The sequence below is a fragment of the Rhyacophila brunnea genome, unplaced genomic scaffold (genome assembly GCF_057557595.1).
Source record: "Rhyacophila brunnea isolate RB1 unplaced genomic scaffold, BYU_Rbru_1.0 scaffold_10, whole genome shotgun sequence".
NCBI lineage: Eukaryota > Metazoa > Arthropoda > Insecta > Trichoptera > Rhyacophilidae > Rhyacophila > Rhyacophila brunnea.
The window spans coordinates 9,369,122-9,383,179 of NW_028232752.1; the positions used below are offsets into that span (position 1 = coordinate 9,369,122).

The 14,058-nt window shown below is 31.6% G+C and overlaps 1 protein-coding gene across 1 annotated transcript in view; it reads left to right on the forward strand.

Annotated features, from left to right (window-relative positions):
* Nucleotides 1-14,058, forward strand: part of LOC147078868 (corticotropin-releasing hormone-binding protein) — a 124,346-nt gene that overhangs the window by 77,645 nt on the left and 32,643 nt on the right. The window contains exon 4 of the mRNA XM_085948522.1: nt 12,945-13,155. Within this exon, the coding sequence (XP_085804648.1) occupies nt 12,945-13,155 (211 nt within the window). The remainder of the gene's footprint in view (nt 1-12,944; nt 13,156-14,058) is intronic.

A 14,058-nucleotide genomic window follows, 5' to 3' on the forward strand; every position in this document is an offset into this window, starting at 1 on the left:
GATCTAAGCCCGTTTGGTTTTGCGAGCAATGTTGTCATATATGTATAATTATTATACATATATTATTAAAGTGAAATATTTTTTTTAATTATTAGCTAGTTTGACATTATTCTTATTGTTTTCATTGTATGGCTGACGATCAAGGATTGACAACATAGAGAAAAAATTACTTTCACTTAACTTTAATAGAGAAATTCACGATGAAAAATTAATTTAATTAGAGATTATTACTGCAATAACAAAGTAAACGAAAGTACACTTTAAAACAACTTGATTTTAATTAATCTTTTTGTTTGAGTTTAATGAAGATAATTAAGAACACGGTGCCTACAAATTATCACGAACAAAAACAAAACGATGAAAAAAAATCTCCCACGCAAAACAATTCTTTCCGAAATAAAATCTCGCTTTTAGTGTTTCCATGAGTATTTTTAAGTTTTTTACGAACAAAAGAGTACCGCACACTGTAGGTACATTGTAGCTGAAAATAAATACATTATTCATTATTTTTTATTTTCGTGTTTTGTGACAAAAACGCAGAGCTGGAAATAGAATCGGAACTGAGCTTTACAATTCGGAGAACTCCTTAATTATTTGTGAATAGGAAACGGACATAATGACTGTAAATCTCAAGACACCTGAACGCGAATGCCTTAAGGGGTGACATGCTCGTCGTAGGTCAAAATTGAGTTTTTATTGTATTTTCAAACCATGATCCTCGACACTTATTAAACGTTGTAGATAATCTATTTATATAATTTTGAAGCCTTATTATCATTTATATTTATTTTAAGCATTTGATGACTGCACAAAGTATTTTTGTTACACAAAATAGTATTCTTCTAAACCTCTCGCTCTAATGTTTTAGAATATAGTCATATTTCGGTACATGAATGTGCAGTGGTGTTAAGATTTTTTACATTTATTATTTTTAAACGCATTTATAAAACCATTAGTATAATTTATGACGAGATAATTTTAGTAAAATATTCACGATAAAAAATTATATTGATAATCTCTGTGATCCCAAATTTGACAAGAATTAGGCATTTTATTATTCAAAAATTGGCAAAATTAACACATTTCAAGATAATTCTAAAGATACTCATTATAACCTATGTCTTTGACCATTCAAGTGTGATAAACATCCTACGAATAATGATTGCTTTATAATATTATTGACCTAAGAATAAGGTAGTGTTTTTTTGAAATACGCCATTTCTTTTGGCATTCCCCAGTGGTTAAGCTACAACATACGGCCGTAACCATAAATTGACAAAATATAATTAAAGTAGGGAGTCAAATTATGTTAACGCGCGTGTTTGAACATATACCTAACCGAATTTTTTTTTAATTTTTTTAAACGGTACATGTTCAAATACGCGCGTCAATATTATTTTACTCCCTACTTCAATTATAGTTTGTTAATTTATGGGTACGGCCGTATGTTGTAGCTTAACCACTGGGGAATGACAAAGGAAATGGCGTATTTCAAAAAAACACTACCTTATTCTTAGGTCAATAATTATTATAAAGCAATCATTATTCATAAGATGTTTATCACACTTGAATGGTCAAAAACATAGCTTATAATTAGTATCTTCAGAATTTTATCTTCAAATGACGTGTTAATCTTGCCCATTTTTTGAATAATAAAATGCCTAATTCTTGTCAAATTTGGGATCACAGAGATTATCAATATAATTTTTTATCGTAGGTATTTCACTATAATAATCTTGACATAAATTATACTATTGGTTTTATAAATGCGTTTAAAAATTAATAAATGCAGAAAATCTGCACTTGTATGTACTGAAATATGACTATATTCTAAAACATTAGAGCGAGAGGTTTAAAAGAATACTATTTTATGTAACAAAAATACTTTATGCAGTCATCAAATGTTCAAAATAAATATAAAGGATAATAATACTTCAAAATTATATAAATAGATTATCTACAACGTTTAAGGAGTGTCCAGGATCATGGTTTGAAAATACAATAAAAACTCAATTTTGACCTACGACGAGCATGTGGGCCGTTAAATGCCATAGTTCCGTACCTTCTATCGCTTTTATTTTTAATTTTGTAGTATTTTTATTATTCTATTTTTTGACCCTCGAGAACTGATTTTAACCATGAAAAAGATATTTTGGAATTAAATTTTTATTGATTACTATATTTTCCAGATAAAAATGGTAAAATGTACAAACAAAAAAATTGACCAAAATAATATTTATCAAGGTGATTTAAGAATTTTGCTGACAATAATAGAGCCAAAAAATAATAATTTGGAAGCAGGTTTATAATATTTCTAATAATTACGATAATTTTTATTGATATTTACAATTTCTATTCTCATACTGTTTCTTTATTTTGTGTTTAATGTGAATATTACCATTGTCGATTTTATTAAATATTTTTATCATTAAGATACATTGCTTACATAATCATCTTTCTTGACTATGTTTTGTAAATATTAATATAATATAATATGTACATAAAATAATACAAAATAAGTAATCACTGCACCTTTATGTGTGTTTGCTTAAATAAGATAAAATTTCTGTGTAGCCAAATAAGTTTGGGGATCTCTAGTTTAGAATCAAATGACACATTCAACATTCAAGAAGTGTGAAAAAATCTGACCATTCTAATAGATTTTTTAAAAGCTGTTTTTAAATAAAGTTGCAAAATATTACTAACGCCTTTTTCTATAAATACTGTCTATATTATACATACTGACGTAATATCTCATAAAAATGTGGCTAAATTTAAAATTAATTAATAATCATTCAGTTTCCCCACGATTATTGTCTAGCATAAAGTTTAATGTACCTAGTGTCAATATTAAATTTGTCCTCACATTTTCTCACTTTTATACATTCATACATAAATTAACTAATCCAGGTTATAATAAATTGTCCGGTGGCTTGACTCTGTAGAACCTAGAGTTTTCACAGTGATCGAAAATCCAAAAGCGACGACGAATTATATCTAGACCAGAGGGGGGCAAACTTTTTGGATGGAGGGCCAAATTCAAGAATTCAAAATGAGCGGCGGGCCGCAAGTAAAATACCATTTTTAGATATACACTATTTATCACGAAAAATAAACATTACAAAAAAATTAATGATAAGAAAGAAACTGTTGTACATTTTTTAACATTTTTTTAAATTCAGGTGTCCATTTTGTAGTTGATATTCTCAAAACTGCTTGTAAACGGGCATCGGAGATATTTGATCTTAAAGAATTTTGATTGAAGTTCATGATCGAAAATGTTTGTTCACATTATATAGGTTGATCCAAAAATAACGAACATTTTTCTTGCATAATCTTTAAGTTGGTCGAATTTGTCTGAATTAAGTGCATTGTAAAATTTGGATATTTCTTCACGACGATGCAATTATCTTAAATCAGTGTCACACTGCAGAATAATAATTTCAAGTTGTAACTCTGTCGGTACACTATCAATATCTATTGAAAATGGATCGCGTACTATTGCTAAACAAATTTTAATCTATTGTCAATATTTTTTAAAAATTTATAATAAAGTTGTTCGTAATCAGAAGTACAATAATTAATAATGGCGGGCCGCAAAAAAATACCCGGCGGGCCACATGCGGCCCGCGGGCCGCAGTTTGCCCCCCCTGATCTAGACGAATGCTTTTTTATCGTATTTATTAAAATTGATTTTTTTATATATTACTTGTATTATCTATTTTTTCCTCTATGTTTCTTATGATTCTCTTAATGTGTTTTTCTTTTTTAATCGTTATATTCATTACAGCTGTGTTTAATATTTTTTCTATTTTAATTTGATTCATTAAGTTATTGGGACCATCATATATTATGATTTTATTCTATATTATATTTAAAATTATTCTCTGTGATTGATCCTGTTGGTTTGCCTAAATAATAATAAAAAGCAGATTTCCGACGTTACAAATTTTGATTTGATGGAAATAAAAGTCCAAAAACGAACCCAGGATCGAACCTTTAAACAAATGGGGGTTCTAAAAGCTCTAAAAAAGATGAATACGATAGAAAGCTAATGTAAATGCATATTTTAGTGGCGGTAATATTGTCTTAGGGGAGATTATTTCAAGAAAAACATGAAATTTGCATTTTTTTAAACGCAGATAAAATATAGGTGACAGTTTTCTGTTATCATCGTCATAATGAGAGTGAGAATTTAGTACCTAAGTGACATTGAATTTTATGAGCGATTGGCATACGAATTTTCATGTTATCCATACTGTTATATAAATATTTTACATTATTTTGCTTCTATATAAATCTCAAAGAGATTTAATTATAGTAAATGGACAGCTAATTCACGTATGTGTATATTTATATGTATCTAAATTCATGTTTATTATTAAAACTTTATGCTGATATAAATTGTAATAAAAACGTTAGCTAAAGTCTTTCTATAACATTGGTACTCGTACCTAATACCATCATTATTTTTATCATTAAATTTGTAGAAATGTTATTTCTACCATATTAATACAGTCATTAAAATTGTTAGAACTCTTCTAAAAACCTTTTTAACTAAATTATTTTAAGGAACCGCCAAGATATAAATAAGTATAATTTAAGTCATATTTTTTTAGTATCTTCTATGTAACGAACATGACAGCAAGGTAATTTCATTTGATTCATTTTGTTTACCTATCATATCATTATTTGACATAAAATAATGTTTTTGAAATTGGAATAGTGCACAAAACGCGAGCGCATTTTAGGCTTTAAAAATTTGAAAAATGTATAATTATTTAAAGTCGTTATTTATACAGGCAACATAATATAATAGTATTTTAAAAAACTTACCTAAAAAAATATTTTTCAGAGAATAATTAATTGTTCACAAGATTTGATAATGAAATTCTATATATTGAACAAATATAATTTGAAAAAATCTTTTAAAAAAATACCACCCGGCGTCTGATATTATATAAACTAGTGTGATCAAATGTAATTATTTTATTGCCTTTTGGCTATATATTTTTGATCGGAATAATTAATAATGAATACAGTGAATACGGGGTCATGTCCCATCAACAAATTTATTTATTATTATAAGAGAATATCATTTTATTGAAAAAGTAAGAAATTAAATAATATTATAATGACGCTTTTTCAGAATTCCGTTTTTTCGTTGGAATTACATTAAGTTATTTCAAGCAAAAGTGCATTAAATTGCAAACGGTGTCTACTCAATTAAGAGTTAAATAGCGGAGGAGCTTTTTGACGCAAAAAGCTCGGAAAATAGGAAGTGATGATGCGCTTCCGTCGATTGCATTTGCATCCGGTATGACAGGCCAAGCCTAGGCAATTAGTTGTGCATAGTCATGATATTACTTACACTCTACAGACTTCATAACGTTTAATTATATATATTTTCCAAGGTATATTTATGCATGATTAAAAATCAAAGTTCTTCAACAATTTTTATAGTTTTTCATTGAGAAAACATTTTAATTATTTAAGATGCACAATAAAATGACGTTAAGTCAAATCAGATATAGAATCGCAAACCGGTTTGTATCGAGAAGCCCGTGTGTATGGATGGGAAAACTGTAGCTCGCGCAAACTGAAAAGCGCTGTAAAAGTATACCGCACAAGCAAGTCGGTACCGTCTAGCCGTCGCTTTAGAGCGTGTTTACAATAAAAAAGATTAAATAGTGAGTACTGGTAGACCTAAATATTAAGTTAGCCGGACTGGCAATAAAGTATATCCGGTAATAAAAAATTGGAAAGAGTTTGCGCCAGATATAAAGTAATGAAGATATTTTCGAACATCTTATAAACGAATGTCTTTTCACCTAGTTGTGTGCATAAACAGTAAACACATACAACAATGCTATAATAAAGTAACATACATTTAAAACACGTTTCCACGTGCATTGATTTACTGCTAACAGTACGTATCCATTTGGCATTCCCGAGTAAACTCCTTAACTCTCGTGAGACGCGCACTACTAAGCGGGCTGCGACTTGCACTGATCTCGCTTACCAAAGCCTACCGCACAACTCTTACTGCCATACTCGCGGGGGTGCTACCCCTCGATCTGCACATCCTAGTCAGAGGATCGATCACCCTCTTCTTGAGGGGGATCACCACAACACTCGCCGGTGTCCATCTGACACCACCGCAGAGATCCGACGACGTTCCTTACAGGAAGACTGTAAGTGACATTGTGTACAAGACCACATTTGCGGCATGGCAGACGAGGTGGACCGCCTCCCCCAAGGGGCGGCACACTTACCGTTTTTTTCCAGACGTATTCTGCAGGCACCAAACTAAAAGACTCCAACTTTCGCACTGGATTAGCCAGTTCCTCATCGGCCATGGGAACTTCGCCGCCAGACTCCACGAGTTTGGCTTGATAGTAGATGGGCCGGGTTGTACCTGCGGGCATGACCACCAAGATGTTGATCACATCCTCTGGGATTGCCCGCTTATGGAACTCAAACGAGCGGAGCTGTTTGCCAGGGTCCGTCCTCACACGGGCCCAATTGGTCATGGAGATCTGATAGCAACAGAGGCCAACTTTGCGGCATTCGAGAAATTTGCAGCGTCGTATGGGGAGCGGGATAGTCCAGACTCTTCTGTAGACTCATCCATTTCAATTTGTGACACTCAGTATGCGGGTACACAAAGCGCTTAACGTCAGCGGACAGCAGAGCCAGTCGAAAAAACAAAAAAAAAATCATTTTTAACTTTTTTTCTTTAACCACTACGGTGTATGGTTGCAGCATCAGTCCCGTGCGGCTCCGTATTGGGGCGGAATGAGCACTTAAAATCACTTCTTTCAGACACGTTTAAAGCGTCATAGAAAGCGGCCGTGCATATCCACGGCTGTGCATATATGACAGGTGGTGGTGGGAACTTTAACGTAGTACGTATTATCGCGGCCATAACAAAAAAAATCACTTGTAAATACGTATTATCGTGCAAATTGCAAGATTGTATACATGAATTAAAAAAGCTCAAGGGCTTCTGAATTTTCAAGCGACAATTGAATTGTGCGATATCTGCGCCTGCGCAGTGGAACGATATTGGTGAACCTACCGGTAAAAAAACGAACTATAACGCGCAGACTCATTTTGAGGTTAACCGATTTTGACGACCTATCAAATATTACCATAAAATGACAACATCGCCACTCGCTTACTCTTGAAGAATGAGAATGGCGAAACAGTCAGCACTTTTTCGTGTAAACAGTTATTATGGTGATAGTATAAAATACACACTGTTTGTGCAAGTAAATCGATGCACGTATTCAGGAGGTAATACAATAATTGTTTGAAAAATTCGATATGATTTTTTTATATTTAACTATTTTTTAAAAATTGGCGTTGTATTTATAAACCTCTCACCGTATTTATTATAGTAAAATGATTCAACGTGATACATGTGAGTTATTAATTATTATAATAAATTAATTTGCAGTAAATTTAGATTCCTTGATCAAAAATCACCAAAACAGAGAGGTAGTTTGCAAATTGTGATTTCCGATTCAATAAACTGTGGACAGGATATTCCAGAGCTAATTACGTTACCACATGCAATTGGTAATTACATTCAACTCAGAGGCAAGGGGATACTAATTAGATCAGGCATGCCCAACCCGCAGCCCGTAGGCTGCATGCGACCCAAATGAAGATTTTTTGCGGCCCAATTAAAGTTTTCAGCTTTCTATATTTTGCATTTTGGTATTCACACAATAAACAAAAATCGTTCTGATAAATTTACCACATTTATATTATAATTTGTGAAATTAGACATTTCTTGTTTGCTGCGTGCTAGTACCTGTTTTTATACTTATGCCAGCTCCACACACTGGGCAAGCATATGAAGCCGGCAATATAATAGTAAGAGTAAGACGGCTATATAATCAATGGCTTCTAGATTTATGTTTTCTGACAGATATAATAATGAAATTATATTAATGAAATCAGAAGCTATAAAATGAAAATAAGCTTATTACAGAATGTTATCAAGATATAAATTCCTTCGTAACAAAACTCATGCTTTATGAAAATCGATTAAGTACGGTCAAATAATTCAATTCATTTCCCATTATTATTTTTTTTTCGACCATGTCCGATCCTAATAGGATCATATGGGCCTCCACAGAGTGGAGGTTTGCATTAACAGATTTTATTTTTTACGAGAAATGGATGTCAGCCACTTGCTTAACCTATTAGGTCCATACCCTGACTCATACACAAATTGAAAAACAATATGTGTACTTGCCAGACCCAGTATTCCAATCTGAAACCCACGGCGTGATAGTCCAACGCTTAAGCCACGCGGCGGTTCCCATTATATAATGATTTTAATAGTGACTGTAATGATTTTTTTTTTAATATTCTAATGAAGTCAAAAAACTAATTAAAGAATTCGATACCAAATTTGAATTTATGCAAAAGTATGAGGAAATGTTCAAAATAACTTCGTAACTCCATTTAACGTGGAGGTGGAATCAGCGCCCCTAAATTCTTAAATGGAGCTGATAGAACTGCAATCAAGCATAAAGTTATGTTCGAAGGGAATAATCGTGAGTTATATCAGAAATAATAAATCCTTTAAAATAATTTATAAAATTAAAATGACTGGCAATATGCATTACAGCAGCATTCGGGACTACATATTATATTATCGCTGCGAATCGTTCTTTTCGAAATTAAATGTAGTTATGGAGAGATGGAAACCCGACCAATCAACTGCGATGCTCGTCGGTTACTTTGACAGTCCATATGAAAAAAGATATCAAACAATATATAAAAACAAGTGACACATTAATTATAAGGTAATAAAATATTTTGAATAAGTTCTTTATTTTTTTTTTTATATGTGTGGCAGTAATTTTTTTTTTTGGCCCAAAAAATGATTTAGGTTGGGCACCCCTAAATTAGCGAGAAAATAATTGTGCGTGTACGAGTACGCGCACAATTATTGAAGTGAAAAACGTGCCAATTAATATTATTGAAATAATTTAAACATCTTCAATTCTTGATTGTTTCAGGTAGATATATATTATTATCATTTAATGAATCGACATTAGACTTAAATTAATCTAATCTAAGCCGGAAATATGTGTATAAAATAATTAAAAGAAGAATAATATTATATTACTTGGCTTGTTTTGTAGTGATCACGTGGTTGACTAAATTTAATACATCCTGTAGCGGCGTGACTACAAAAAGAGACCCATATATAGCGCTGGATATTAGATGGACGCCGCAAGCGCTATGTAGATGGATTTAACTGTAATTTTTATCTCTCACAGTCATACAGCTAGTTAGCTTAGCCTGATAAGCTCTGACCCTTTTGATCATACAGGTCTTAAGCACTTTACACTGTCGAGATTCGTTTCTAGTGATAAGTGTAATTTTTAGTTGTCAAATGTGATATTTACTTGAACTGAACTAATTCCTTGGTAAGTTCATTTGCTTATTTGGTCGAGCGAGTCCTTATCTTGTTAATCAATTTTGTGTACTAAGTATTTTCTGTTACTATTGATTAAATCTCTGTGAACTCTGAATAAATACTAAAACCGGAAGTGTTTATATTTTATAAACCAAAACATACTATAACCCTCATAAAAAAATAATAAAAAAGTTATATTTTTTTTCATCAGGTTTATAAAAATCACTTATTATAATACTGCAAATAGATTTTTTTCCAATATGTAGGTCAGTTAGGCTAGGTTTTTTTTATTGCATTGACTTGTACAAATCAAATAAAAAATAAAGTGTGCCGTTTGTATAAGGGTAGGAAAGAATATCAGTTAATCCTATTTATAAAGTAGTAAAAATATTACTGAAATACAAAACAAATACAATATATCAAATCATATTTCAATAATTCACCAAAGGTAAGTCACGGCCATATTTCTTTCACAAGCGATAAAGCGATTGGTTTGTAAAAAATACGTATCTGTATGGTTTGTAAACATTGATATACTACTGGATGAATCATATGCTTCTTAAAATGACGCCCGATTTTCAGCGACTCGGCCAGTGTTAAAACTTACTGTTTTAATATCAGCGGACTTAACTCGATATAAGCTCATTTAATATTTGTCTTGAAAACGACCTGGCAATAATTATGAGTAAGCCCGATCTAGCTTGCATCTTACTCTAACTAATAGTCAGCGCATAGCGACTTGCTCTGTCCGCTCAGACATGAATTTTTGGTAGCTTGCAAGCTTTGGGTTGCAGAACCCTTAGGGTCACTATTCCAAGAACGCAAATTTAGTTTTACAGCCAGGGCAATACGGGTGAAATTCGGCTATCCATGTTAACGGTCTTAACGTATTATACCTACAAGGAAATATTATAAGACGATATTCGTAATATCTTTTGTGGTACATTTTTAAAATGACACTTGTATGGGAACTCCTCATCTAGTTGTATATCAATGTTTGTAAATAACGTAAATGTACGTGTAGTTTTTATGGTAGATGTATTTCTTCATATATCATAATAATATTATTACTAGTACGATCTTTATTGGAAATAACAAAAACTCTCTCTAACGCTCCTTTCACATAATACGGTTTTAACCGTACGGCAAAAATCGAACGGCGACCTTCTGTTAGTGGCGTGAAGAAGAGCATGACTCTTTTCACATTACATGACGATGGTTAAAAACTGAAACGGCGCCGTATAGTAACCGTCCATTTTCACTGTATTTACGGCATCCGGACTGCCACTGATGACTCAGTGGTGTACGTGACCTAATGCATGTTTTCACATTAGACGGTTTTAAATAGTACGATAGGTCAAGTCAGTAGTCACATACTGAGCTTGTGACAGAAAAAAACCATGCATAAACCATACAGTGTGAAAAAAGCTTCAACTTGTTGCCGATTCGGATTTTTACCGTTCGATTTTTTTCTGTATGGTTAAAACTGTTGAGTTGATGTTTAGGTATATTTCAAATAATTGAATTATGATTTATTTTAAAGTGTAGAAAAATTGTAAATTTCTATATATTATAAATTATTAATTAAATATTTTTTTAAGCGGCGGGCCTTCAAACCTTATATTTTTTTTAACTTCTAAGCACCTACTTAAAACTCTTAAAACTATACGTTATTACCAGGCAATCCAATCCCGAGCTAAAATTTTGATCCAGGGATTTCAGGATTACGATTTGACAATCCCAAGATCCCGAGACTGGTCCCGGGATTGGCATTTTTTCCATCGTTGATATTAAATTTTTACATATACAAATAACATTGATAAAATCGGTGAAAAATAAATCTAGTAAGCATAATTTATACTATTTAAGACATTAATTGTTAATATTGTGTACGTTAAATCTTGGAAATACATAGGTTTAATGGAGTAAATTACATTGTAATATAAATAATAATGTGTCGAAAATCAAAACGATTTTCATTTATAAAATTTCGTAATATCAATATTGAGTTTAGTGTATAGGTACATATATTATATGAGATTACTGTTTCTGATAGTAAAGACTTAGTGAATGGGTTAGCGAGCTTTAAAATAATAAATCAAATCATGGTGTATGGCATAAATCATAAATTTAATTAGTCAGCCAAATAGGAAACTGGCGTAAAACGTATGAGATCGTTGTGGAAATACTTTGATAAAAGTGTGAAGCATTGTTTTTTTCAATATTTCTCATTTTTATTAATTAATGTGAAAAAATAAAATGAATTGGCAACTTAAAAATGGATAATTAATCAAACTTCCTTCAAACTCAGCTTATTTTTAATATAGTTATTTGTTATTAAAAGTATTTTTTTCTGTTATATTTTCGTTTTTATTTTATTTTCTATAAAAAATGATAAAAAAATCAATCCCGAAAGTTTTTGGGTTATGTTTATCAATCTCGGGATTCACAGCTATCGAAAATAATTCGGGATCCCGGGATTGGAATCCCTAGTTATTACTGATGTTTCAGACTCGATTGTTTGTCTATGAAGTCTTTGTAAAGTCTCTCGACTGTCGATCACGACATTGTTAACCTCGTTGATTACTCAAATGCGACCCTTAGTTGATGGCTATTCCTCATCCATAATGTTTGTATTTATCATTGATTGTGTATATTGCCTTAGGTTTAAGAAGGTTACAGCACCCTATCCTTATAATATTTACCTTTAAAACTGTTGGATAACACTCTTCTCTATGTCTTGCTATCTCTTACACATTTGCGTTTGTTTTATCTCATGCGTTACAGATAAGAAAGACAAAACAGACAAAAAATATATAAGTATATAGTAATTATATTAGACACAATATTTTTTTGAATCAATAATATCACAATCACTGCTAACCTTTTAATTACTTTTTAATTACCACATTTAAATATCTAATGGCAAACGACTCCAAATGCGCCAATCGCTGTGTTAGCACTAAATGAGTAATAGCGCCAATACACGTGCATGGAATTATTGTCGGCAATCGTGCTTATTTTAAACCATCATGACAATAACTGTTTATACGTAAAAGTAATGACTGTCTCTCCAATCTCATTCTTCAAGAGTAAGCGAGACGCGATGTTGTCATTTTATTCTACTATTTTGACAGGACATATTGAAAATCAGTTAACCTCAAATGAGTAGTTCGTTTTTCACCGGCAGGTTCGCCAATATCGTTCTACTGCGTAGGCGCAAATCTTACTTGCGCGGAAAAAAATCACAATTTAGAAGCTTTCAAACTTGTTTGATTTATGCACGCAATCTTGCCGCAGGATAATACACGTTTCCACATACATTTTCTTTCTGTGCACAGTAAATTTATGCACGTGTAAACGGGGTATTAATTAAGCTTGCTTTTAAAAATCTCAACCAATACAACACAATTGGTAACACTATTAACCAATGATTTTTTTGAGACCCGAAGAAAGAATTGAATTTGGTTTGTGTCTAATCTAGGGCTTATTTTTTTAGTGGCTGGATGGTTGGGAGTTGAACGGAGAGTACTTCCCTTCATCACGTGACCATCCTCGTATAATGGACGATAGATTTACGGAGCTTTGCGGAACCCGGCGAGTAAAAGAAGTCTTCATCAGTAACCAGAACGTCGCCATGTTACATTACCGTGTACCAGCAAAAGGAAAGGGTTTCACTGTCCTCGTTCGCCATATAAGACATCCGACACGTGAGTAATTTACATTGTACATATAAGTATAACCCAATCAATACCATATATATTCAGCTATTGATCATACTTCAAATGCAATATTTAACTGTTTGTAAACAATGATGATTGTTTCATTGAATAATATGTAATCAAAAATCTTTATATATTACAATAAATTAATATATATATATATAACAAATTTTAAATCAAATCAAATTTCAAATCACATCAAATTTATTTACTTTAAATATTATAATGACCATAAAAAATTATAAATTCAAAGCGTTCACGATATAATATATAATAAGTGTTAACAATTTTTAAAAAGAAATACAGAGAAATGTGAGTTAATAATAAAATAAGTAATAAAATAAGAAATAGGGTGGAGGTAAGTTGTTAAGATCTGCCATAAATAGTGCACACTAAACTTTGTCAGTCATACGTATTTGTTTTCATTAAAATAATACTACACTTTACAGATGGTATTCGTTTGTTTTTAAAATTCAATTAAACCCTGCGAAAACGAAGTCATAATAGATAATATTCTAGATATACTCGTCTATGTATAAACTATATAAAAGTATGCAATTAAATCATACATAACTTTGGATATTTTATAGATAGAATAATATTTGTGATCTATTATTGTTTGGTTTAGGCAGAACTTAATGAATTTAGGAAATGAACCAACAGTGTGTGTAATATTATTGTATTCTACTTAATCCAACGAAAACAAATAAGTATGAATAAAAAAGTGTGCATAATTTTGTCGTATCGCCCAAATAGGTTTAGGCAGGGTTTAATTGATTTTTAAAAACTAACCAAAACCATCTGTAAATGGTAGTCTTAGTTCAATAAAAACAAGTACGTATGACTATCAAAGTTTAATGTGCACTATTTATGGCGGATCCTAACAGCACA